The sequence below is a fragment of the Dromaius novaehollandiae genome, chromosome 14 (assembly GCF_036370855.1).
Source record: "Dromaius novaehollandiae isolate bDroNov1 chromosome 14, bDroNov1.hap1, whole genome shotgun sequence".
Classification (NCBI taxonomy): domain Eukaryota; kingdom Metazoa; phylum Chordata; class Aves; order Casuariiformes; family Dromaiidae; genus Dromaius; species Dromaius novaehollandiae.
In genome coordinates this window covers 9,718,027-9,742,569 of record NC_088111.1, presented here as the reverse complement: position 1 = coordinate 9,742,569, position 24,543 = coordinate 9,718,027, and the positions used below count along the sequence as shown (strand labels likewise).

General features: G+C 42.2%; 3 protein-coding genes across 3 annotated transcripts; all 3 read left to right on the top strand.

Annotated features, from left to right (window-relative positions):
• Positions 1 to 819: 819 nt before the first annotated feature.
• LOC135329886 (acyl-coenzyme A synthetase ACSM3, mitochondrial-like) lies at positions 820 to 5,434 on the top strand (the record flags this gene model as incomplete). The annotated part of the gene is made up of 6 exons (XM_064519931.1): positions 820 to 1,006; positions 1,729 to 1,936; positions 2,179 to 2,322; positions 3,207 to 3,363; positions 4,291 to 4,370; positions 5,070 to 5,434. Coding segments are annotated over 6 exons (933 nt in total), but the record flags the coding sequence as incomplete, so codon positions are not given.
• Positions 5,435 to 9,039: 3,605 nt separating this feature from the next.
• On the top strand, positions 9,040 to 13,632 carry LOC135329885 (acyl-coenzyme A synthetase ACSM3, mitochondrial-like; the record flags this gene model as incomplete). The annotated part of the gene is made up of 6 exons (XM_064519930.1): positions 9,040 to 9,241; positions 9,964 to 10,171; positions 10,414 to 10,557; positions 11,442 to 11,598; positions 12,526 to 12,605; positions 13,305 to 13,632. Coding segments are annotated over 6 exons (948 nt in total), but the record flags the coding sequence as incomplete, so codon positions are not given.
• A 3,790-nt stretch (positions 13,633 to 17,422) lies between these two features.
• LOC135329938 (acyl-coenzyme A synthetase ACSM3, mitochondrial-like) lies at positions 17,423 to 22,015 on the top strand (the record flags this gene model as incomplete). Its single annotated transcript, XM_064520298.1, has 6 exons — positions 17,423 to 17,624; positions 18,347 to 18,554; positions 18,797 to 18,940; positions 19,825 to 19,981; positions 20,909 to 20,988; positions 21,688 to 22,015. Coding segments are annotated over 6 exons (948 nt in total), but the record flags the coding sequence as incomplete, so codon positions are not given.
• Between the last annotated feature and the right edge of the window lie 2,528 nt (positions 22,016 to 24,543).

Genomic DNA, 24,543 nt, shown 5'->3' with positions numbered 1-24,543 from the left:
CCTTGATTCTCCCTCGATTTCCTTATTCTTCCCCCACTGTCTTTTTCTTTTGAACCCTAATAATTTGACGTTTGGCTGTGTTGTGCAACATACACTTCAAAGGACTAGGCCAGATTTCAGAAAAAAGCATAAACTTAGAGATGACAAACTCTAATCTTTGAAGCATCTGGTCTTTCTTATTTTGATGCTTTTGTTGAACAGAGCATTACGTAACTTGAAAAAGTTACAGTAGCTGTTTAGCTTTATAAAAATATATATCTATAAGATGAGAATCATCATATCATACTTACCAGAATGCTCCCGTCCTGCAAAAGCTATCCCCAGATCCTGCAAGGCACCTTTTGTCCCTTTAGGCTTCCTATTCTAGAATAACTAAGAAGAAAAATGCAGGTGATTAATATACAGCATTTCATAGCCTCTTCACGGTAAAGGAAAAACGACTTCAGAAATACCACCTCGCACTTAATAAATCTCAAGGTCACTGTACAAGTCAGGTGTCTGTTTTACAATTGAGGTAAGTAAGCATAAGGGTAAGTAACTTACCCTGTAACAAGTCAGAATGGGAAGAACCATGAATCCCTTCTCTCAGTCTTAAACTAATCCATTCTATCTTGGCCCTGTAACCATTCAGTTGAACTTTATGGCTTACACCCCCCGGTTTATTCATTCATATTTATTATGCCCCAGGTTTATTCAGCATTCAATAAATGATGACTGTTTTCCTTCCTCAGGCTTAAATTAAAGGCAACATGTTCCCTAAATGAAGCATTTGCACTGTGCCCTGTTGTCCTGTAGGAGGGCAAAAAGCCTGAAAACCCTGCATTGTGGTGGGTAAGCGGTGACGGAGAAGAAGTGAAGTGGAGCTTTGAAGAGCTGGGAGTCCTGTCCAGGCAAGCGGCTAATGTACTGTCTGGTGCCTGTGGTCTGCAACCGGGAGACAGAGTTATTTGGATTCTGCCCAGGATCCCGGAGTGGTGGCTGCTGAATGTGGCTTGCATGCGAACAGGTTAGTAAAAGCATAGAAATGATTTATAGCTATAGCTGCTGTCACATACACCGATCATTGCTATTTAATAGACTCAGAACTACAAACATGCTAACGGGGATGATCATCACTGCCATGCTGGTCAACACCCTTCATGCCAAGTTTTGTCTTTATGGTACTTTTAGGATTTTTTGAACATGCTCTAGCTGTTAAGGAAATTCTGGGAGTCCGTGGACCTCTGTCATTCTCCTCTTTCCAGCACTTGTGATGCATCGCAAATGCATCGTCTTCTTAACTTACAATGCAATTAGCACATACTTACCCGAGTGTTTCACATGTTCCCCTGTGGGCTATGTTAAATACTCGGCTTGCCAGTATTTACAGCCCAGAATGTCTCGGGGCCTCACAAACACCAGCAGCATACCCTGTGAGGACAGGTACACCTGTATTTACTAGTGAAGAATACAAATCCAGAGGGGTAGCATGTCCCAGTGGCAATGCTTTCCACCCCAAAAAAGTCCTTCTGTTGGTTTCTTTGGCTGTCCCATGTTGAGCCTAGTATTTTCTAACTTGCAGTGATCCTCCCGTCGAATTTAATGCATGAAAAAGAAGGGTATATTTACAAATGCAGAGCCAAAGCCTGCTTTCAGCGCAGCCCTGTCCCACTAATAAGCACAAGGCAAGCTAGAGACTGTTTCTAGGTACAAGTACTGTTCTTAAATATTGAGAGTATTCTCCTTTAGGAACTGTCCCGATTCCTGGCAGGCAGCAGCTGACAGCAAAGGACATTCTCCATGGACTACAGAAATCAAAGGCAAAGTGTGTCATCACTGATGGTTCTGTGGCACCAGCTGTGGGCTCAGGTGGGCCTGAATGGCAGTCTCTGAAAGCCAAGCTGCTTGTATCAGAGGGCCACAGAGAAGGATGGCTGAACTTCAGAGAGCTCCTGAAGTGAGTAACCACTACTGTGAAAGCGCCACAGAAACAATGAAAGGCAAGCACAGTGATTGGTTGTGAACAGGAAATGTTGGCACATGCCAAAATATTTTCCTCCCTTCAGGACTGCACAGTGGGAAAATGTCAATGTTTATGACACTTCTGCTTGCTGCAGAAGTTATTTTAGCCAAGCGTTTTCAAGAATGTGTAATTCACCCTTTCAAATCACTGTATTCCTCATTTTGCACATTTTAAAGGCATGCTCCTTCTGATCACCACTGCGTGACCACAAAGCGTCAAGACCCGATGGCCATCTATTTTACCAGTGGAACTACGGGGGCTCCAAAAAGGACTGCACATTCCCACAGCAGCTATGGCATTGGCCTCACAGTAAGTGGAAGGTAAGGCTATCACTTTAAATCACAGATGTATTTCTGTAGCTGGTAAATTGGCAGAAAGAAGGGGAAGAGAAGATTTTACCAGCAGCTCTGTGTTTCACTATTTTAAAAAGCAGCAGTTCTATTCAGTCCCAACAAGCCTTTTTTCTGTGCAACAAGGCGTAGTTGGAGGTTAGCTGCCTTAGTGTGTATTGCACTTGGCAGTCATACAGAGTCACTAACCTCTTTTTTAACATTTTCTTTAACTTCTTCTAAACTCTTCATTGTGTATAATTAATAGATTGCCCATTTACTGAACATCAGCAAAGAACAAGTTTATGAAGTGTGTACCGTAAAAAGGGGGAAAAGACATGGCTCTTAGGCTTCTGAATTCATGCGTGACTGCTTTAGAGACAAGTCCCACAGGAACAAAATGCTGATAGTTCCGAACATAGGAAGGACTACACAGGTTCGTGAGATCTCTGAGTTTATAAAACTGTGTTGTTTAGAAAATTGGCGTAGCAATGCATCTCATTCTAACTGGCAAAGAGTAACAAATCAGAAGAGAGCAAACTAAAAAGTAAGTAAACCTCAAAGAATCCTTATCCCTACAATATGATTTCAACAAAACTCCTGCAATCTCATACCTATTTATTCAGCATCCTGTTTCGAGGTGGTATTAGCTTGTCCATCAGTATAATTTTTCTCCTAGAAAAATGCAACATCAGTCTATCCTGATGACATCTTCACTGCACTGTGACCCACTCCCGCTCAGAAATTCCGTCATTTGCTGATCATCATCTAGCCAAGAAAAACAGTGCTTCATTGGCACGTCTGTTGTTGATGTTTTAATATTGGCCCTCTTTCTGCCAAATAGAGATTGTGGACTCTTGCACTGTGTCACCCAGGTACTGGCTGGACTTGACTCCTTCAGATATATTTTGGAATACATCAGACACGGGCTGGGCAAAGTCAGGTTGGAGCAGCATTTTTTCCCCATGGATTCAAGGGGCCTGTGTCTTTGCACAGAAGATGCCCCGCTTCGACCCAAGCATTGTCTTTGAGGTAAGCAAGGAGAGCCCAGCAACAGCACTCTTCTCTCTGGCTCGTCCTCCCCAGATTTTCACTTCCCCAGAGCTATTCAGGGGCAGTATGCTGAAGAATTGTGAGCTTCACCAGGAAGTAAGCAACTGGTATTTCAGTAGTGAAGGCTGTAAACGTAAGCCCCCAAACAAGAGAATCTTTAACGTCCCCAAATTTTTGTTCTGTACTCTGCTGAGAGGAGATTCGACTGCCCAAACCTGCAAACATCCATTCCTAGGCCTAAAAGTGAAGCCCGCAAGAAATGGGACAGGAGCTTGTGGAGCGCTTTGGTGGTGGTGTTAAAATGAGTGACAGCAGCAGATAATTGAGAATTTTGGTTGCATGTACTGTAGAACTGCATGTTAAGGAGTGGAGAGGCAGCAAGCCTATATTTCTTTAACAAATGGCACCAGCGTTATATTCTGTTACATCCTCTGCACGCAACTCTGTGAAAAAGACCACCATTATTCCTTTTACACGGAATCCCTTTATCATCATACCCACGTTACTGTGATGGCTGAAAATTGTTAGCTAACATTAAGATCCATTGAAGAACACTTTATCGGTCATTCCCCTCTGGAACGTCTGAAAAAGTAGCCTTATGGTTTCCTTTGTTTTCTACTTAAGTTGGAATTATGAAGAAATTCTGCAAGGGAGACTGAAAAGCTTTCCAGAGCACAAAGCTTGGGTGCGTTGAACTAGTTGTAAAAAGATGTAGATTCTGTTTTGAAGAAGAACCTGTTTAAATAGAACTGCTGTATATTTGTGTTGGCGAGTACAAAGCTAACTGCTTTTGTTCTTGTGTTTTGTAAGCTGAATACAGAGATCGTTATGTTATCTCTTGTGATGTAGGTGAGACCTCACGTGTTTCAGTAGCGACATCTCCTTTTTTTTATTCTAATTCTCTAGAGTCTGTCAAGATTTCCCATAACAGTCTTCTGTTCTGCTCCAACTGCCTATCGAATGTTGGTGCAACATAGACTGTCCAGGTAAGCCAAAGAAAAGATCCTTATTAGTGTATTTGATCAAAACAGTGGACCAAATGCTCTTCTCACCTTGACTTTACTTCAGAGTTACAATGATGTAACAGCAAAGGTAGTCATGTATTTCTCAACATCTTGAATCTGACATATTAGGAACAAAGCCAGAGTAAACATTTCAGGGACAGCGTAACCATCACAGATTCCACAAATTGTAGCAAACTTGCATGAGACTTTGAAAAGCAGTTTAGCTGATGAAATAGTAGGATAATAATGATAGCGTAGCATGATTGACCTACTTTCCAAAGTGCTTTTATAGTTGGATTCCCCTTCCCTTTGTTTTTCCCCTGCATTCCCCCACTACCATGCTCTACAAGAATAGCGCGTGTCAGTGCAGCTTGGCAACTCTCCTGTGACTTTTTGTTACCATTTTGTTGGAGACCCCAGTTTAGATTCTAGGGTTAGAAACACTGTATCAATTACTAGATGTTAAAATAATGGAGAAATAAAAGAGCATTTGCATTTTTGCAGATTTCTTTATGTTTAGCTCCACACAATTGGAATGGAATGTATAGGACTTGGTGAAGATTTTATTTTTGTGTAGAAAGGACTCCATGATCCAGGAATACAATAAGGAAGGGGACATTGCAGATAGATCACTGTGTCTGCTTAACTCTGCCAATTATTTGCTTTTTCTTTCCCACCAAGCTATAAATTCAGAAGCCTGCGGCACTGTGTGAGTGCCGGGGAGCCAATCAACCCTGAAGTGATGGGAGAATGGGAAGAGCACACTGGGCTGGATATTCACGAAGGCTACGGACAGACAGAAACCGTATGTTCAGACACTTTGCAGCTACAGCAATAAATTCCATTAGGGTTGCCAAGAAAATGTGAAGAAGTCAATTAGAGTAATGAAGAGTGGGAAAATGTAGCTTGTATAAGTCATAGAATAATCATAACAGTTGCCCCCCAAATCCAAAGACTGCTTTTCATGCCAGTGGGCTTTTGGCTTGGGAAGTAAAACAAAAAAGGTGTGTTCCTCATTGCTGCATGCCAAATTTTGCTTGCTAGACTCACCCTGGAATGGTTCTAGGCCGGCAAGTCCAGAGCGGTCCTAGGCCGGCAAGTCTAGAACCAAGCCTAGAGAACCGTTCTAGGTCGCCAAGGCGAGAACCGTCCCAGACGCACCCTGGTATGGTTCCAGACTCACTGGCCTAGAACACTTTGCAGTCAACTAGTTCTGGGTCATGGGGGGGGTGGTGCCTGTGAAAGTTCCAGATTGAGGGGTTCCTGGAAAGGTTCTGGAGCCAGTGCACCTAGAAGCATTCTAGAGGTGTGGCTCAAGTCTAGAACCATTGTAGTTGAGTGAGTGTAGAACTGAATTGGAGATTCTGTCCAGAACTGTTTTAGGTCAGCAGGAGTCTAGTGCCATTCCAGGTCGAGGTTCCCTGGAAAAGGTTGCAGATTGGGACATTCCTGGAAATGTTCTAAGTTGGCGAGGAATCAAGAATCACTTTTCAGAAGTGCAACAATAAATACATTTTTAAAAGTTGCAGCTCAATACAAGTATGTTTAGAAAAATGAGTATAAATAAAATCTGTATCATGGCAGTGATGTTTAAAGACTGGACTAGTAAAGAGTTTAAAATAGATGATAAACTAGAAGTGTAAAATATTTACCATCAGCTGTTCATACTTTAATTTTAGCACTCGCAGCTTGATCAGTTCTCTCACTTCATTAATGAGATAGTTTATGACATGCTTGAGCAATTTCCACTTTTATTTACTTTAACCAAGCATGTCATTTTGGTCCCATTCTCAGAAGACATATCTAAGATCATTTGACCGTCCTGATAATAGTAAGCAGCAACAAGTAATTAAGCTTAAGATCTGGACAAAACCCCATCAATTTTCAAGTTCTCATAGAGGGTCTAAGACGCAAGTATTTCCTGTTGGAAGAATTTCCTGCAGTGTTGGAAGAAGTTCCGGGAGAGGTCAAAGCATCTGCATTCGCCGTGAGAACATTAGATTTCTCTTTCAGAGATGCATATTCCCACTTGAAGTATCCACAGCCTTTCTTATTGCCTTCCTGCTTACTGACAGGACAACCACAAAATGCTTTGCCGTGATTTGGACCAGTATTTGATACATACAGTCTTTTAGCTCTTCGACCACAATGACACCGAGGGGGGGTTGGTTTTTCATTTTTGGCAGCTCTTACAGATTGATTCAAATTGACTGTGGAGTTCAGAATGGCAGGAGACACTTTGGACAAGTTTGAACTTCTTGAAGGTAAGCAATGCCTAAAAGATGCAGTCTTCTCTTTCTAGATAGCAAAAGAGTGTTTTTTTGCTGGTGGGAACATTTTTGGACTTGTTGGCTTTCTTTGAGGAGCCTCGGGAGTGGAATCATTTCCAGTTAATGCTGAATGTGGTGAAGTAGCATTTGCCTTTGCAGGTGGTAACTTAAAAGCAGAAAAGTTTGAAGTCTGCCTTTGGACCATTCCTACATTATAGATCATAGTATCGGGACTTTTGTAAACGATAGACTTCCGAGGTTCCACAGGTACCACAGTTTTCCCCAAACTTTGAAGATCTGAACTCATCACAACTGATACTCTAGAAATTGTTGTTTCTTCAGATGCTGTTAAAATAGCTGTACTGGAGTCATCTTTGAATGGAACACAATCTGAATTGTGTTCATACTGTGATTCTGGTATGAAAGCTACCTCTTCCCAGTCAGTCAGCAGAGAGAAACAATCGGAACTAGTACTAGTATCCTCCTCAGAGATATTAACTGAGGGGATGGTAGTGGAGACAAGCACTAGTCCTGATCCATGTACTGGAGAGCTGTATTTGGCAGTAGTCGTCAGGTGCCCATTGCGGAACCCTTTCTGAATGCCTGTACCGCGAGATAGCTGTGGCTGTCCAAGAGGAAAAGCAAATCTGTCAGCAGATGCTGTTAAAGAGCTTTGGGCTTGATCATGTAAATCAGTCCTTAAGCTGCTGCTAGATGCAACATGGATGGCTGTAGAGGAATTGATTGTGCTTCTCTCCTGTTGTTCTCCTGTTTGTACGTTGGAATTTATCATAACTCCGGTAGCACTGTTGTGGTTTTCCTCCGCTGGAGAGCTTATTTTGCAAGTTGTATCTCCAGATGTTTCAGGTCTGCTATTACTTCCCAGTGGAGTCTTGTCAGTGAAGTTTATACTCAGTGTTCGGGAAATCAGGTTCCCCTTTGGATGTGCCTAGGGAGTCCCCAAATGGAGGGGAGTTCCCACAAATGGAGATTTGGGGAAATGAATCCCCAGAAGTAGAAATCAATGCTCTAAATTAATAAGCATATTAGCCTAATGATGTTCTGTTCAATTCATAGTCAAGATGCTGGGTTGTTTATTTGAATAGCTCATCTTTCATCTGGATGCCAGGCTCTGAAGCAAGTAGAAGGGAAGATGTGAAGAAGTTACTAAGCTTAGCCAAAGATTTAGTAACCTTCAGCACACATCCATCACAAATCATCCTCCAAGCAAGACGGGCAGTATTCTGAGAATCATCCAAGCCTTGAAAAGAATGGTTATGTTCATATTCTTCCTTTTAAACTACTGTTAGTGGGGGAAAAGGCATTCAGGTAAGGCTTACATAAATGGAAGGGATTCACGGAACTCTGACACATGGTTTTCTAGAGAAAGTTCGGAAAAGGGCAGTGGCAGTGAAGTTTCCTTTGCTGAACATCTAATGGTCATCTAACCAGAGTTTAATATATGGTCCTGATTACTAACATTCTTGTTTTGTTTTATCACTTATATCAAATTCCGATTGTACTAATATTCTCTTACACTAATAAGATGTCCAGACCTATCCAGTAAGATCAAGTTTCCTTGATTCTCCCTCGATTTCCTTATTCTTCCCCCACTGTCTTTTTCTTTTGAACCCTAATAATTTGACGTTTGGCTGTGTTGTGCAACATACACTTCAAAGGACTAGGCCAGATTTCAGAAAAAAGCATAAACTTAGAGATGACAAACTCTAATCTTTGAAGCATCTGGTCTTTCTTATTTTGATGCTTTTGTTGAACAGAGCATTACGTAACTTGAAAAAGTTACAGTAGCTGTTTAGCTTTATAAAAATATATATCTATAAGATGAGAATCATCATATCATACTTACCAGAATGCTCCCGTCCTGCAAAAGCTATCCCCAGATCCTGCAAGGCACCTTTTGTCCCTTTAGGCTTCCTATTCTAGAATAACTAAGAAGAAAAATGCAGGTGATTAATATACAGCATTTCATAGCCTCTTCACGGTAAAGGAAAAACGACTTCAGAAATACCACCTCGCACTTAATAAATCTCAAGGTCACTGTACAAGTCAGGTGTCTGTTTTACAATTGAGGTAAGTAAGCATAAGGGTAAGTAACTTACCCTGTAACAAGTCAGAATGGGAAGAACCATGAATCCCTTCTCTCAGTCTTAAACTAATCCATTCTATCTTGGCCCTGTAACCATTCAGTTGAACTTTATGGCTTACACCCCCCGGTTTATTCATTCATATTTATTATGCCCCAGGTTTATTCAGCATTCAATAAATGATGACTGTTTTCCTTCCTCAGGCTTAAATTAAAGGCAACATGTTCCCTAAATGAAGCATTTGCACTGTGCCCTGTTGTCCTGTAGGAGGGCAAAAAGCCTGAAAACCCTGCATTGTGGTGGGTAAGCGGTGACGGAGAAGAAGTGAAGTGGAGCTTTGAAGAGCTGGGAGTCCTGTCCAGGCAAGCGGCTAATGTACTGTCTGGTGCCTGTGGTCTGCAACCGGGAGACAGAGTTATTTGGATTCTGCCCAGGATCCCGGAGTGGTGGCTGCTGAATGTGGCTTGCATGCGAACAGGTTAGTAAAAGCATAGAAATGATTTATAGCTATAGCTGCTGTCACATACACCGATCATTGCTATTTAATAGACTCAGAACTACAAACATGCTAACGGGGATGATCATCACTGCCATGCTGGTCAACACCCTTCATGCCAAGTTTTGTCTTTATGGTACTTTTAGGATTTTTTGAACATGCTCTAGCTGTTAAGGAAATTCTGGGAGTCCGTGGACCTCTGTCATTCTCCTCTTTCCAGCACTTGTGATGCATCGCAAATGCATCGTCTTCTTAACTTACAATGCAATTAGCACATACTTACCCGAGTGTTTCACATGTTCCCCTGTGGGCTATGTTAAATACTCGGCTTGCCAGTATTTACAGCCCAGAATGTCTCGGGGCCTCACAAACACCAGCAGCATACCCTGTGAGGACAGGTACACCTGTATTTACTAGTGAAGAATACAAATCCAGAGGGGTAGCATGTCCCAGTGGCAATGCTTTCCACCCCAAAAAAGTCCTTCTGTTGGTTTCTTTGGCTGTCCCATGTTGAGCCTAGTATTTTCTAACTTGCAGTGATCCTCCCGTCGAATTTAATGCATGAAAAAGAAGGGTATATTTACAAATGCAGAGCCAAAGCCTGCTTTCAGCGCAGCCCTGTCCCACTAATAAGCACAAGGCAAGCTAGAGACTGTTTCTAGGTACAAGTACTGTTCTTAAATATTGAGAGTATTCTCCTTTAGGAACTGTCCCGATTCCTGGCAGGCAGCAGCTGACAGCAAAGGACATTCTCCATGGACTACAGAAATCAAAGGCAAAGTGTGTCATCACTGATGGTTCTGTGGCACCAGCTGTGGGCTCAGGTGGGCCTGAATGGCAGTCTCTGAAAGCCAAGCTGCTTGTATCAGAGGGCCACAGAGAAGGATGGCTGAACTTCAGAGAGCTCCTGAAGTGAGTAACCACTACTGTGAAAGCGCCACAGAAACAATGAAAGGCAAGCACAGTGATTGGTTGTGAACAGGAAATGTTGGCACATGCCAAAATATTTTCCTCCCTTCAGGACTGCACAGTGGGAAAATGTCAATGTTTATGACACTTCTGCTTGCTGCAGAAGTTATTTTAGCCAAGCGTTTTCAAGAATGTGTAATTCACCCTTTCAAATCACTGTATTCCTCATTTTGCACATTTTAAAGGCATGCTCCTTCTGATCACCACTGCGTGACCACAAAGCGTCAAGACCCGATGGCCATCTATTTTACCAGTGGAACTACGGGGGCTCCAAAAAGGACTGCACATTCCCACAGCAGCTATGGCATTGGCCTCACAGTAAGTGGAAGGTAAGGCTATCACTTTAAATCACAGATGTATTTCTGTAGCTGGTAAATTGGCAGAAAGAAGGGGAAGAGAAGATTTTACCAGCAGCTCTGTGTTTCACTATTTTAAAAAGCAGCAGTTCTATTCAGTCCCAACAAGCCTTTTTTCTGTGCAACAAGGCGTAGTTGGAGGTTAGCTGCCTTAGTGTGTATTGCACTTGGCAGTCATACAGAGTCACTAACCTCTTTTTTAACATTTTCTTTAACTTCTTCTAAACTCTTCATTGTGTATAATTAATAGATTGCCCATTTACTGAACATCAGCAAAGAACAAGTTTATGAAGTGTGTACCGTAAAAAGGGGGAAAAGACATGGCTCTTAGGCTTCTGAATTCATGCGTGACTGCTTTAGAGACAAGTCCCACAGGAACAAAATGCTGATAGTTCCGAACATAGGAAGGACTACACAGGTTCGTGAGATCTCTGAGTTTATAAAACTGTGTTGTTTAGAAAATTGGCGTAGCAATGCATCTCATTCTAACTGGCAAAGAGTAACAAATCAGAAGAGAGCAAACTAAAAAGTAAGTAAACCTCAAAGAATCCTTATCCCTACAATATGATTTCAACAAAACTCCTGCAATCTCATACCTATTTATTCAGCATCCTGTTTCGAGGTGGTATTAGCTTGTCCATCAGTATAATTTTTCTCCTAGAAAAATGCAACATCAGTCTATCCTGATGACATCTTCACTGCACTGTGACCCACTCCCGCTCAGAAATTCCGTCATTTGCTGATCATCATCTAGCCAAGAAAAACAGTGCTTCATTGGCACGTCTGTTGTTGATGTTTTAATATTGGCCCTCTTTCTGCCAAATAGAGATTGTGGACTCTTGCACTGTGTCACCCAGGTACTGGCTGGACTTGACTCCTTCAGATATATTTTGGAATACATCAGACACGGGCTGGGCAAAGTCAGGTTGGAGCAGCATTTTTTCCCCATGGATTCAAGGGGCCTGTGTCTTTGCACATAAGATGCCCCGCTTCGACCCAAGCATTGTCTTTGAGGTAAGCAAGGAGAGCCCAGCAACAGCACTCTTCTCTCTGGCTCGTCCTCCCCAGATTTTCACTTCCCCAGAGCTATTCAGGGGCAGTATGCTGAAGAATTGTGAGCTTCACCAGGAAGTAAGCAACTGGTATTTCAGTAGTGAAGGCTGTAAACGTAAGCCCCCAAACAAGAGAATCTTTAACGTCCCCAAATTTTTGTTCTGTACTCTGCTGAGAGGAGATTCGACTGCCCAAACCTGCAAACATCCATTCCTAGGCCTAAAAGTGAAGCCCGCAAGAAATGGGACAGGAGCTTGTGGAGCGCTTTGGTGGTGGTGTTAAAATGAGTGACAGCAGCAGATAATTGAGAATTTTGGTTGCATGTACTGTAGAACTGCATGTTAAGGAGTGGAGAGGCAGCAAGCCTATATTTCTTTAACAAATGGCACCAGCGTTATATTCTGTTACATCCTCTGCACGCAACTCTGTGAAAAAGACCACCATTATTCCTTTTACACGGAATCCCTTTATCATCATACCCACGTTACTGTGATGGCTGAAAATTGTTAGCTAACATTAAGATCCATTGAAGAACACTTTATCGGTCATTCCCCTCTGGAACGTCTGAAAAAGTAGCCTTATGGTTTCCTTTGTTTTCTACTTAAGTTGGAATTATGAAGAAATTCTGCAAGGGAGACTGAAAAGCTTTCCAGAGCACAAAGCTTGGGTGCGTTGAACTAGTTGTAAAAAGATGTAGATTCTGTTTTGAAGAAGAACCTGTTTAAATAGAACTGCTGTATATTTGTGTTGGCGAGTACAAAGCTAACTGCTTTTGTTCTTGTGTTTTGTAAGCTGAATACAGAGATCGTTATGTTATCTCTTGTGATGTAGGTGAGACCTCACGTGTTTCAGTAGCGACATCTCCTTTTTTTTATTCTAATTCTCTAGAGTCTGTCAAGATTTCCCATAACAGTCTTCTGTTCTGCTCCAACTGCCTATCGAATGTTGGTGCAACATAGACTGTCCAGGTAAGCCAAAGAAAAGATCCTTATTAGTGTATTTGATCAAAACAGTGGACCAAATGCTCTTCTCACCTTGACTTTACTTCAGAGTTACAATGATGTAACAGCAAAGGTAGTCATGTATTTCTCAACATCTTGAATCTGACATATTAGGAACAAAGCCAGAGTAAACATTTCAGGGACAGCGTAACCATCACAGATTCCACAAATTGTAGCAAACTTGCATGAGACTTTGAAAAGCAGTTTAGCTGATGAAATAGTAGGATAATAATGATAGCGTAGCATGATTGACCTACTTTCCAAAGTGCTTTTATAGTTGGATTCCCCTTCCCTTTGTTTTTCCCCTGCATTCCCCCACTACCATGCTCTACAAGAATAGCGCGTGTCAGTGCAGCTTGGCAACTCTCCTGTGACTTTTTGTTACCATTTTGTTGGAGACCCCAGTTTAGATTCTAGGGTTAGAAACACTGTATCAATTACTAGATGTTAAAATAATGGAGAAATAAAAGAGCATTTGCATTTTTGCAGATTTCTTTATGTTTAGCTCCACACAATTGGAATGGAATGTATAGGACTTGGTGAAGATTTTATTTTTGTGTAGAAAGGACTCCATGATCCAGGAATACAATAAGGAAGGGGACATTGCAGATAGATCACTGTGTCTGCTTAACTCTGCCAATTATTTGCTTTTTCTTTCCCACCAAGCTACAAATTCAGAAGCCTGCGGCACTGTGTGAGTGCCGGGGAGCCAATCAACCCTGAAGTGATGGGAGAATGGGAAGAGCACACTGGGCTGGATATTCACGAAGGCTACGGACAGACAGAAACCGTATGTTCAGACACTTTGCAGCTACAGCAATAAATTCCATTAGGGTTGCCAAGAAAATGTGAAGAAGTCAATTAGAGTAATGAAGAGTGGGAAAATGTAGCTTGTATAAGTCATAGAATAATCATAACAGTTGCCCCCCAAATCCAAAGACTGCTTTTCATGCCAGTGGGCTTTTGGCTTGGGAAGTAAAACAAAAAAGGTGTGTTCCTCATTGCTGCATGCCAAATTTTGCTTTCTAGACTCACTCTGGAATGGTCCTAGGCCGGCAAGTCCAGAGCGGTCCTAGTTCGGCAAGTCCAGAGCGGTCCTAGGGCGCCAAGTCTAGAGTGGTTCTAGGTTGGCAAGTCTAGAACCGAGTCGAGAACCGTTCTGGGTCGCCAAGTCTAGAACCGAGTCTAGAACCGTTCTAGGTCGCCATGTCTAGAACCGAGTCGAGAACCGTTCTAGGCCGGCAACTCGAGAACCGTTCTAGGTCGCCAAGTCTAGAGCCGTTCGCAGACTCCCCCTGGTATGGTTCCAGACTCACTGGCCTAGAACACTTTGCAGTCAACTAGTTCTGGGTCATGGTGGGGGTGGTGCCTGTGAAAGTTCCAGATTGAGGGGTTCCTGGAAAGGTTCTGGAGCCAGTGCACCTAGAAGCATTCTAGAGGTGTGGCTCAAGTCTAGAACCATTGTAGTTGAGTGAGTGTAGAACTGAATTGGAGATTCTGTCCAGAACTGTTTTAGGTCAGCAGGAGTCTAGTGCCATTCCAGGTCGAGGTTCCCTGGAAAAGGTTGCAGATTGGGACATTCCTGGAAATGTTCTAGGTTGGCGAGGAATCAAGAATCACTTTTCAGAAGTGCAACAATAAATACATTTTTAAAAGTTGCAGCTCAATACAAGTATGTTTAGAAAAATGAGTATAAATAAAATCTGTATCATGACAGTGATGTTTAAAGACTGGACTAGTAAAGAGTTTAAAATAGATGATAAAATAGAAGTGTAAAATATTTACCATCAGCTGTTCATACTTTAATTTTAGCACTCGCAGCTTGATCAGTTCTCTCACTTCATTAATGAGATAGTTTATGACATGCTTGAGCAATTTCCACTTTTATTTACTTTAACCAAGCATGTCATTTTGGTCCCATTCTCAGAAGACATATCTAAGATCATTTGACCGTCCTGATAATAGTAAGCAGCAACAAGTAATTAAGCTTAAGATCTGGACAAAACCCCATCAATTTTCAAGTTCTCATAGAGGGTCTAAGACGCAAGTATTTCTTGTGGGAAGAATTTCCTGCAGTGTTGGAAGAAGTTCCGGGAGAGGTCAAAGCATCTGCATTCGCCGTGAGAACATTAGATTTCTCTTTCAGAGATGCATATTCCCACTTGAAGTATCCACAGCCTTTCTTATTACCTTCCTGCTTACTGACAGGACAACCACAAAATGCTTTGCCGTGATTTGGACCGGTATTTGATACATACAGTCTTTTAGCTCTTCGACCACAATGACACCGAGGGGGGGTTGGTTTTTCATTTTTGGCAGCTCTTACAGATTGATTCAAATTGACTGTGGAGTTCAGAATGGCAGGAGACACTTTGGACAAGTTTGAACTTCTTGAAGGTAAGCAATGCCTAAAAGATGCAGTCTTCTCTTTCTAGATAGCAAAAGAGTGTTTTTTTGCTGGTGGGAACATTTTTGGACTTGTTGGCTTTCTTTGAGGAGCCTCGGGAGTGGAATCATTTCCAGTTAATGCTGAATGTGGTGAAGTAGCATTTGCCTTTGCAGGTGGTAACTTAAAAGCAGAAAAGTTTGAAGTCTGCCTTTGGACCATTCCTACATTATAGATCATAGTATCGGGACTTTTGTAAACGATAGACTTCCGAGGTTCCACAGGTACCACAGTTTTCCCCAAACTTTGAAGATCTGAACTCATGACAACTGATACTCTAGAAATTGTTGTTTCTTCAGATGCTGTTAAAATAGCTGTACTGGAGTCATCTTTGAATGGAACACAATCTGAATTGTGTTCATACTGTGATTCTGGTATGAAAGCTACCTCTTCCCAGTCAGTCAGCAGAGAGAAACAATCGGAACTAGTACTAGTATCCTCCTCAGAGATATTAACTGAGGGGATGGTAGTGGAGACAAGCACTAGTCCTGAGCCATGTACTGGAGAGCTGTATTTGGCAGTAGTCGTCAGGTGCCCATTGCGGAACCCTTTCTGAATGCCTGTACCGCGAGATAGCTGTGGCTGTCCAAGAGGAAAAGCAAATCTGTCAGCAGATGCTGTTAAAGAGCTTTGGGCTTGATCATGTAAATCAGTCCTTAAGCTGCTGCTAGATGCAACATGGATGGCTGTAGAGGAATTGATTGTGCTTCTCTCCTGTTGTTCTCCTGTTTGTACGTTGGAATTTATCATAACTCCGGTAGCACTGTTGTGGTTTTCCTCCGCTGGAGAGCTTATTTTGCAAGTTGTATCTCCAGATGTTTCAGGTCTGCTATTACTTCCCAGTGGAGTCTTGTCAGTGAAGTTTATACTCAGTGTTCGGGAAATCAGGTTCCCCTTTGGATGTGCCTAGGGAGTCCCCAAATGGAGGGGAGTTCCCACAAATGGAGATTTGGGGAAATGAATCCCCAGAAGTAGAAATCAATGCTCTAAATTAATAAGCATATTAGCCTAATGATGTTCTGTTCAATTCATAGTCAAGATGCTGGGTTGTTTATTTGAATAGCTCATCTTTCATCTGGATGCCAGGCTCTGAAGCAAGTAGAAGGGAAGATGTGAAGAAGTTACTAAGCTTAGCCAAAGATTTAGTAACCTTCAGCACACATCCATCACAAATCATCCTCCAAGCAAGACGGGCAGTATTCTGAGAATCATCCAAGCCTTGAAAAGAATGGTTATGTTCATATTCTTCCTTTTAAACTACTGTTAGTGGGGGAAAAGGCATTCAGGTAAGGCTTACATAAATGGAAGGGATTCACGGAACTCTGACACATGGTTTTCTAGAGAAAGTTCGGAAAAGGGCAGTGGCAGTGAAGTTTCCTTTGCTGAACATCTAATGGTCATCTAACCAGAGTTTAATATATGGTCCTGATTACTAACATTCTTGTTTTGTTTTATCACTTATATCAAATTCCGATTGTACTAATATTCTCTTACACTAATAAGATGTCCAGACCTATCCAGTAAGATCAAGTTTCCTTGATTCTCCCTCGATTTCCTTATTCTTCCCCCACTGTCTTTTTCTTTTGAACCCTAATAATTTGACGTTTGGCTGTGTTGTGCAACATACACTTCAAAGGACTAGGCCAGATTTCAGAAAAAAGCATAAACTTAGAGATGACAAACTCTAATCTTTGAAGCATCTGGTCTTTCTTATTTTGATGCTTTTGTTGAACAGAGCATTACGTAACTTGAAAAAGTTACAGTAGCTGTTTAGCTTTATAAAAATATATATCTATAAGATGAGAATCATCATATCATACTTACCAGAATGCTCCCGTCCTGCAAAAGCTATCCCCAGATCCTGCAAGGCACCTTTTGTCCCTTTAGGCTTCCTATTCTAGAATAACTAAGAAGAAAAATGCAGGTGATTAATATACAGCATTTCATAGCCTCTTCACGGTAAAGGAAAAACGACTTCAGAAATACCACCTCGCACTTAATAAATCTCAAGGTCACTGTACAAGTCAGGTGTCTGTTTTACAATTGAGGTAAGTAAGCATAAGGGTAAGTAACTTACCCTGTAACAAGTCAGAATGGGAAGAACCATGAATCCCTTCTCTCAGTCTTAAACTAATCCATTCTATCTTGGCCCTGTAACCATTCAGTTGAACTTTATGGCTTACACCCCCCGGTTTATTCATTCATATTTATTATGCCCCAGGTTTATTCAGCATTCAATAAATGATGACTGTTTTCCTTCCTCAGGCTTAAATTAAAGGCAACATGTTCCCTAAATGAAGCATTTGCACTGTGCCCTGTTGTCCTGTAGGAGGGCAAAAAGCCTGAAAACCCTGCATTGTGGTGGGTAAGCGGTGACGGAGAAGAAGTGAAGTGGAGCTTTGAAGAGCTGGGAGTCCTGTCCAGGCAAGCGGCTAATGTACTGTCTGGTGCCTGTGGTCTGCAACCGGGAGACAGAGTTATTTGGATTCTGCCCAGGATCCCGGAGTGGTGGCTGCTGAATGTGGCTTGCATGCGAACAGGTTAGTAAAAGCATAGAAATGATTTATAGCTATAGCTGCTGTCACATACACCGATCATTGCTATTTAATAGACTCAGAACTACAAACATGCTAACGGGGATGATCATCACTGCCATGCTGGTCAACACCCTTCATGCCAAGTTTTGTCTTTATGGTACTTTTAGGATTTTTTGAACATGCTCTAGCTGTTAAGGAAATTCTGGGAGTCCGTGGACCTCTGTCATTCTCCTCTTTCCAGCACTTGTGATGCATCGCAAATGCATCGTCTTCTTAACTTACAATGCAATTAGCACATACTTACCCGAGTGTTTCACATGTTCCCCTGTGGGCTATGTTAAATACTCGGCTTGCCAGTATTTACAGCCCAGAATGTCTCGGGGCCTCACAAACACCAGCAGCATACCCTGTGAGGACAGGTACACCTGTATTTACTAGTGAAGAATACAAATCCAGAGGGGTAGCATGTCCCAGTGGCAATGCTTTCCACCCCAAAAAAGTCCTTCTGTTGGTTTCTTTGGCTGTCCCATGTTGAGCCTAGTATTTTCTAACTTGCAGTGATCCTCCCGTCGAATTTAATGCATGAAAAAGAAGGGTATATTTACAAATGCAGAGCCAAAGCCTGCTTTCAGCGCAGCCCTGTCCCACTAATAAGCACAAGGCAAGCTAGAGACTGTTTCTAGGTACAAGTACTGTTCTTAAATATTGAGAGTATTCTCCTTTAGGAACTGTCCCGATTCCTGGCAGGCAGCAGCTGACAGCAAAGGACATTCTCCATGGACTACAGAAATCAAAGGCAAAGTGTGTCATCACTGATGGTTCTGTGGCACCAGCTGTGGGCTCAGGTGGGCCTGAATGGCAGTCTCTGAAAGCCAAGCTGCTTGTATCAGAGGGCCACAGAGAAGGATGGCTGAACTTCAGAGAGCTCCTGAAGTGAGTAACCACTACTGTGAAAGCGCCACAGAAACAATGAAAGGCAAGCACAGTGATTGGTTGTGAACAGGAAATGTTGGCACATGCCAAAATATTTTCCTCCCTTCAGGACTGCACAGTGGGAAAATGTCAATGTTTATGACACTTCTGCTTGCTGCAGAAGTTATTTTAGCCAAGCGTTTTCAAGAATGTGTAATTCACCCTTTCAAATCACTGTATTCCTCATTTTGCACATTTTAAAGGCATGCTCCTTCTGATCACCACTGCGTGACCACAAAGCGTCAAGACCCGATGGCCATCTATTTTACCAGTGGAACTACGGGGGCTCCAAAAAGGACTGCACATTCCCACAGCAGCTATGGCATTGGCCTCACAGTAAGTGGAAGGTAAGGCTATCACTTTAAATCACAGATGTATTTCTGTAGCTGGTAAATTGGCAGAAAGAAGGGGAAGAGAAGATTTTACCAGCAGCTCTGTGTTTCACTATTTTAAAAAGCAGCAGTTCTATTCAGTCCCAACAAGCCTTTTTTCTGTGCAACAAGGCGTAGTTGGAGGTTAGCTGCCTTAGTGTGTATTGCACTTGGCAGTCATACAGAGTCACTAACCTCTTTTTTAACATTTTCTTTAACTTCTTCTAAACTCTTCATTGTGTATAATTAATAGATTGCCCATTTACTGAACATCAGCAAAGAACAAGTTTATGAAGTGTGTACCGTAAAAAGGGGGAAAAGACATGGCTCTTAGGCTTCTGAATTCATGCGTGACTGCTTTAGAGACAAGTCCCACAGGAACAAAATGCTGATAGTTCCGAACATAGGAAGGACTACACAGGTTCGTGAGATCTCTGAGTTTATAAAACTGTGTTGTTTAGAAAATTGGCGTAGCAATGCATCTCATTCTAACTGGCAAAGAGTAACAAATCAGAAGAGAGCAAACTAAAAAGTAAGTAAACCTCAAAGAATCCTTATCCCTACAATATGATTTCAACAAAACTCCTGCAATCTCATACCTATTTATTCAGCATCCTGTTTCGAGGTGGTATTAGCTTGTCCATCAGTATAATTTTTCTCCTAGAAAAATGCAACATCAGTCTATCCTGATGACATCTTCACTGCACTGTGACCCACTCCCGCTCAGAAATTCCGTCATTTGCTGATCATCATCTAGCCAAGAAAAACAGTGCTTCATTGGCACGTCTGTTGTTGATGTTTTAATATTGGCCCTCTTTCTGCCAAATAGAGATTGTGGACTCTTGCACTGTGTCACCCAGGTACTGGCTGGACTTGACTCCTTCAGATATATTTTGGAATACATCAGACACGGGCTGGGCAAAGTCAGGTTGGAGCAGCATTTTTTCCCCATGGATTCAAGGGGCCTGTGTCTTTGCACATAAGATGCCCCGCTTCGACCCAAGCATTGTCTTTGAGGTAAGCAAGGAGAGCCCAGCAACAGCACTCTTCTCTCTGGCTCGTCCTCCCCAGATTTTCACTTCCCCAGAGCTATTCAGGGGCAGTATGCTGAAGAATTGTGAGCTTCACCAGGAAGTAAGCAACTGGTATTTCAGTAGTGAAGGCTGTAAACGTAAGCCCCCAAACAAGAGAATCTTTAACGTCCCCAAATTTTTGTTCTGTACTCTGCTGAGAGGAGATTCGACTGCCCAAACCTGCAAACATCCATTCCTAGGCCTAAAAGTGAAGCCCGCAAGAAATGGGACAGGAGCTTGTGGAGCGCTTTGGTGGTGGTGTTAAAATGAGTGACAGCAGCAGATAATTGAGAATTTTGGTTGCATGTACTGTAGAACTGCATGTTAAGGAGTGGAGAGGCAGCAAGCCTATATTTCTTTAACAAATGGCACCAGCGTTATATTCTGTTACATCCTCTGCACGCAACTCTGTGAAAAAGACCACCATTATTCCTTTTACACGGAATCCCTTTATCATCATACCCACGTTACTGTGATGGCTGAAAATTGTTAGCTAACATTAAGATCCATTGAAGAACACTTTATCGGTCATTCCCCTCTGGAACGTCTGAAAAAGTAGCCTTATGGTTTCCTTTGTTTTCTACTTAAGTTGGAATTATGAAGAAATTCTGCAAGGGAGACTGAAAAGCTTTCCAGAGCACAAAGCTTGGGTGCGTTGAACTAGTTGTAAAAAGATGTAGATTCTGTTTTGAAGAAGAACCTGTTTAAATAGAACTGCTGTATATTTGTGTTGGCGAGTACAAAGCTAACTGCTTTTGTTCTTGTGTTTTGTAAGCTGAATACAGAGATCGTTATGTTATCTCTTGTGATGTAGGTGAGACCTCACGTGTTTCAGTAGCGACATCTCCTTTTTTTTATTCTAATTCTCTAGAGTCTGTCAAGATTTCCCATAACAGTCTTCTGTTCTGCTCCAACTGCCTATCGAATGTTGGTGCAACATAGACTGTCCAGGTAAGCCAAAGAAAAGATCCTTATTAGTGTATTTGATCAAAACAGTGGACCAAATGCTCTTCTCACCTTGACTTTACTTCAGAGTTACAATGATGTAACAGCAAAGGTAGTCATGTATTTCTCAACATCTTGAATCTGACATATTAGGAACAAAGCCAGAGTAAACATTTCAGGGACAGCGTAACCATCACAGATTCCACAAATTGTAGCAAACTTGCATGAGACTTTGAAAAGCAGTTTAGCTGATGAAATAGTAGGATAATAATGATAGCGTAGCATGATTGACCTACTTTCCAAAGTGCTTTTATAGTTGGATTCCCCTTCCCTTTGTTTTTCCCCTGCATTCCCCCACTACCATGCTCTACAAGAATAGCGCGTGTCAGTGCAGCTTGGCAACTCTCCTGTGACTTTTTGTTACCATTTTGTTGGAGACCCCAGTTTAGATTCTAGGGTTAGAAACACTGTATCAATTACTAGATGTTAAAATAATGGAGAAATAAAAGAGCATTTGCATTTTTGCAGATTTCTTTATGTTTAGCTCCACACAATTGGAATGGAATGTATAGGACTTGGTGAAGATTTTATTTTTGTGTAGAAAGGACTCCATGATCCAGGAATACAATAAGGAAGGGGACATTGCAGATAGATCACTGTGTCTGCTTAACTCTGCCAATTATTTGCTTTTTCTTTCCCACCAAGCTACAAATTCAGAAGCCTGCGGCACTGTGTGAGTGCCGGGGAGCCAATCAACCCTGAAGTGATGGGAGAATGGGAAGAGCACACTGGGCTGGATATTCACGAAGGCTACGGACAGACAGAAACCGTATGTTCAGACACTTTGCAGCTACAGCAATAAATTCCATTAGGGTTGCCAAGAAAATGTGAAGAAGTCAATTAGAGTAATGAAGAGTGGGAAAATGTAGCTTGTATAAGTCATAGAATAATCATAACAGTTGCCCCCCAAATCCAAAGACTGCTTTTCATGCCAGTGGGCTTTTGGCTTGGGAAGTAAAACAAAAAAGGTGTGTTCCTCATTGCTGCATGCCAAATTTTGCTTTCTAGACTCACTCTGGAATGGTCCTAGGCCGGCAAGTCCAGAGCGGTCCTAGTTCGGCAAGTCCAGAGCGGTCCTAGGGCGCCAAGTCTAGAGTGGTTCTAGGTTGGCAAGTCTAGAACCGAGTCGAGAACCGTTCTGGGTCGCCAAGTCTAGAACCGAGTCTAGAACCGTTCTAGGTCGCCATGTCTAGAACCGAGTCGAGAACCGTTCTAGGCCGGCAACTCGAGAACCGTTCTAGGTCGCCAAGTCTAGAGCCGTTCGCAGACTCCCCCTGGTATGGTTCCAGACTCACTGGCCTAGAACACTTTGCAGTCAACTAGTTCTGGGTCATGGTGGGGGTGGTGCCTGTGAAAGTTCCAGATTGAGGGGTTCCTGGAAAGGTTCTGGAGCCAGTGCACCTAGAAGCATTCTAGAGGTGTGGCTCAAGTCTAGAACCATTGTAGTTGAGTGAGTGTAGAACTGAATTGGAGATTCTGTCCAGAACTGTTTTAGGTCAGCAGGAGTCTAGTGCCATTCCAGGTCGAGGTTCCCTGGAAAAGGTTGCAGATTGGGACATTCCTGGAAATGTTCTAGGTTGGCGAGGAATCAAGAATCACTTTTCAGAAGTGCAACAATAAATACATTTTTAAAAGTTGCAGCTCAATACAAGTATGTTTAGAAAAATGAGTATAAATAAAATCTGTATCATGACAGTGATGTTTAAAGACTGGACTAGTAAAGAGTTTAAAATAGATGATAAAATAGAAGTGTAAAATATTTACCATCAGCTGTTCATACTTTAATTTTAGCACTCGCAGCTTGATCAGTTCTCTCACTTCATTAATGAGATAGTTTATGACATGCTTGAGCAATTTCCACTTTTATTTACTTTAACCAAGCATGTCATTTTGGTCCCATTCTCAGAAGACATATCTAAGATCATTTGACCGTCCTGATAATAGTAAGCAGCAACAAGTAATTAAGCTTAAGATCTGGACAAAACCCCATCAATTTTCAAGTTCTCATAGAGGGTCTAAGACGCAAGTATTTCTTGTGGGAAGAATTTCCTGCAGTGTTGGAAGAAGTTCCGGGAGAGGTCAAAGCATCTGCATTCGCCGTGAGAACATTAGATTTCTCTTTCAGAGATGCATATTCCCACTTGAAGTATCCACAGCCTTTCTTATTACCTTCCTGCTTACTGACAGGACAACCACAAAATGCTTTGCCGTGATTTGGACCGGTATTTGATACATACAGTCTTTTAGCTCTTCGACCACAATGACACCGAGGGGGGGTTGGTTTTTCATTTTTGGCAGCTCTTACAGATTGATTCAAATTGACTGTGGAGTTCAGAATGGCAGGAGACACTTTGGACAAGTTTGAACTTCTTGAAGGTAAGCAATGCCTAAAAGATGCAGTCTTCTCTTTCTAGATAGCAAAAGAGTGTTTTTTTGCTGGTGGGAACATTTTTGGACTTGTTGGCTTTCTTTGAGGAGCCTCGGGAGTGGAATCATTTCCAGTTAATGCTGAATGTGGTGAAGTAGCATTTGCCTTTGCAGGTGGTAACTTAAAAGCAGAAAAGTTTGAAGTCTGCCTTTGGACCATTCCTACATTATAGATCATAGTATCGGGACTTTTGTAAACGATAGACTTCCGAGGTTCCACAGGTACCACAGTTTTCCCCAAACTTTGAAGATCTGAACTCATGACAACTGATACTCTAGAAATTGTTGTTTCTTCAGATGCTGTTAAAATAGCTGTACTGGAGTCATCTTTGAATGGAACACAATCTGAATTGTGTTCATACTGTGATTCTGGTATGAAAGCTACCTCTTCCCAGTCAGTCAGCAGAGAGAAACAATCGGAACTAGTACTAGTATCCTCCTCAGAGATATTAACTGAGGGGATGGTAGTGGAGACGAGCACTAGTCCTGATCCATGTACTGGAGAGCTGTATTTGGCAGTAGTCGTCAGGTGCCCATTGCGGAACCCTTTCTGAATGCCTGTACCGCGAGATAGCTGTGGCTGTCCAAGAGGAAAAGCAAATCTGTCAGCAGATGCTGTTAAAGAGCTTTGGGCTTGATCATGTAAATCAGTCCTTAAGCTGCTGCTAGATGCAACATGGATGGCTGTAGAGGAATTGATTGTGCTTCTCTCCTGTTGTTCTCCTGTTTGTACGTTGGAATTTATCATAACTCCGGTAGCACTGTTGTGGTTTTCCTCCGCTGGAGAGCTTATTTTGCAAGTTGTATCTCCAGATGTTTCAGGTCTGCTATTACTTCCCAGTGGAGTCTTGTCAGTGAAGTTTATACTCAGTGTTCGGGAAATCAGGTTCCCCTTTGGATGTGCCTAGGGAGTCCCCAAAGAAATGGAGATTTGGGGAAATGAATCCCCAGAAGTAGAAATCAATGCTCTAAATTAATAAGCATATTAGCCTAATGATGTTCTGTTCAATTCATAGTCAAGATGCTGGGTTGTTTATTTGAATAGCTCATCTTTCATCTGGATGCCAGGCTCTG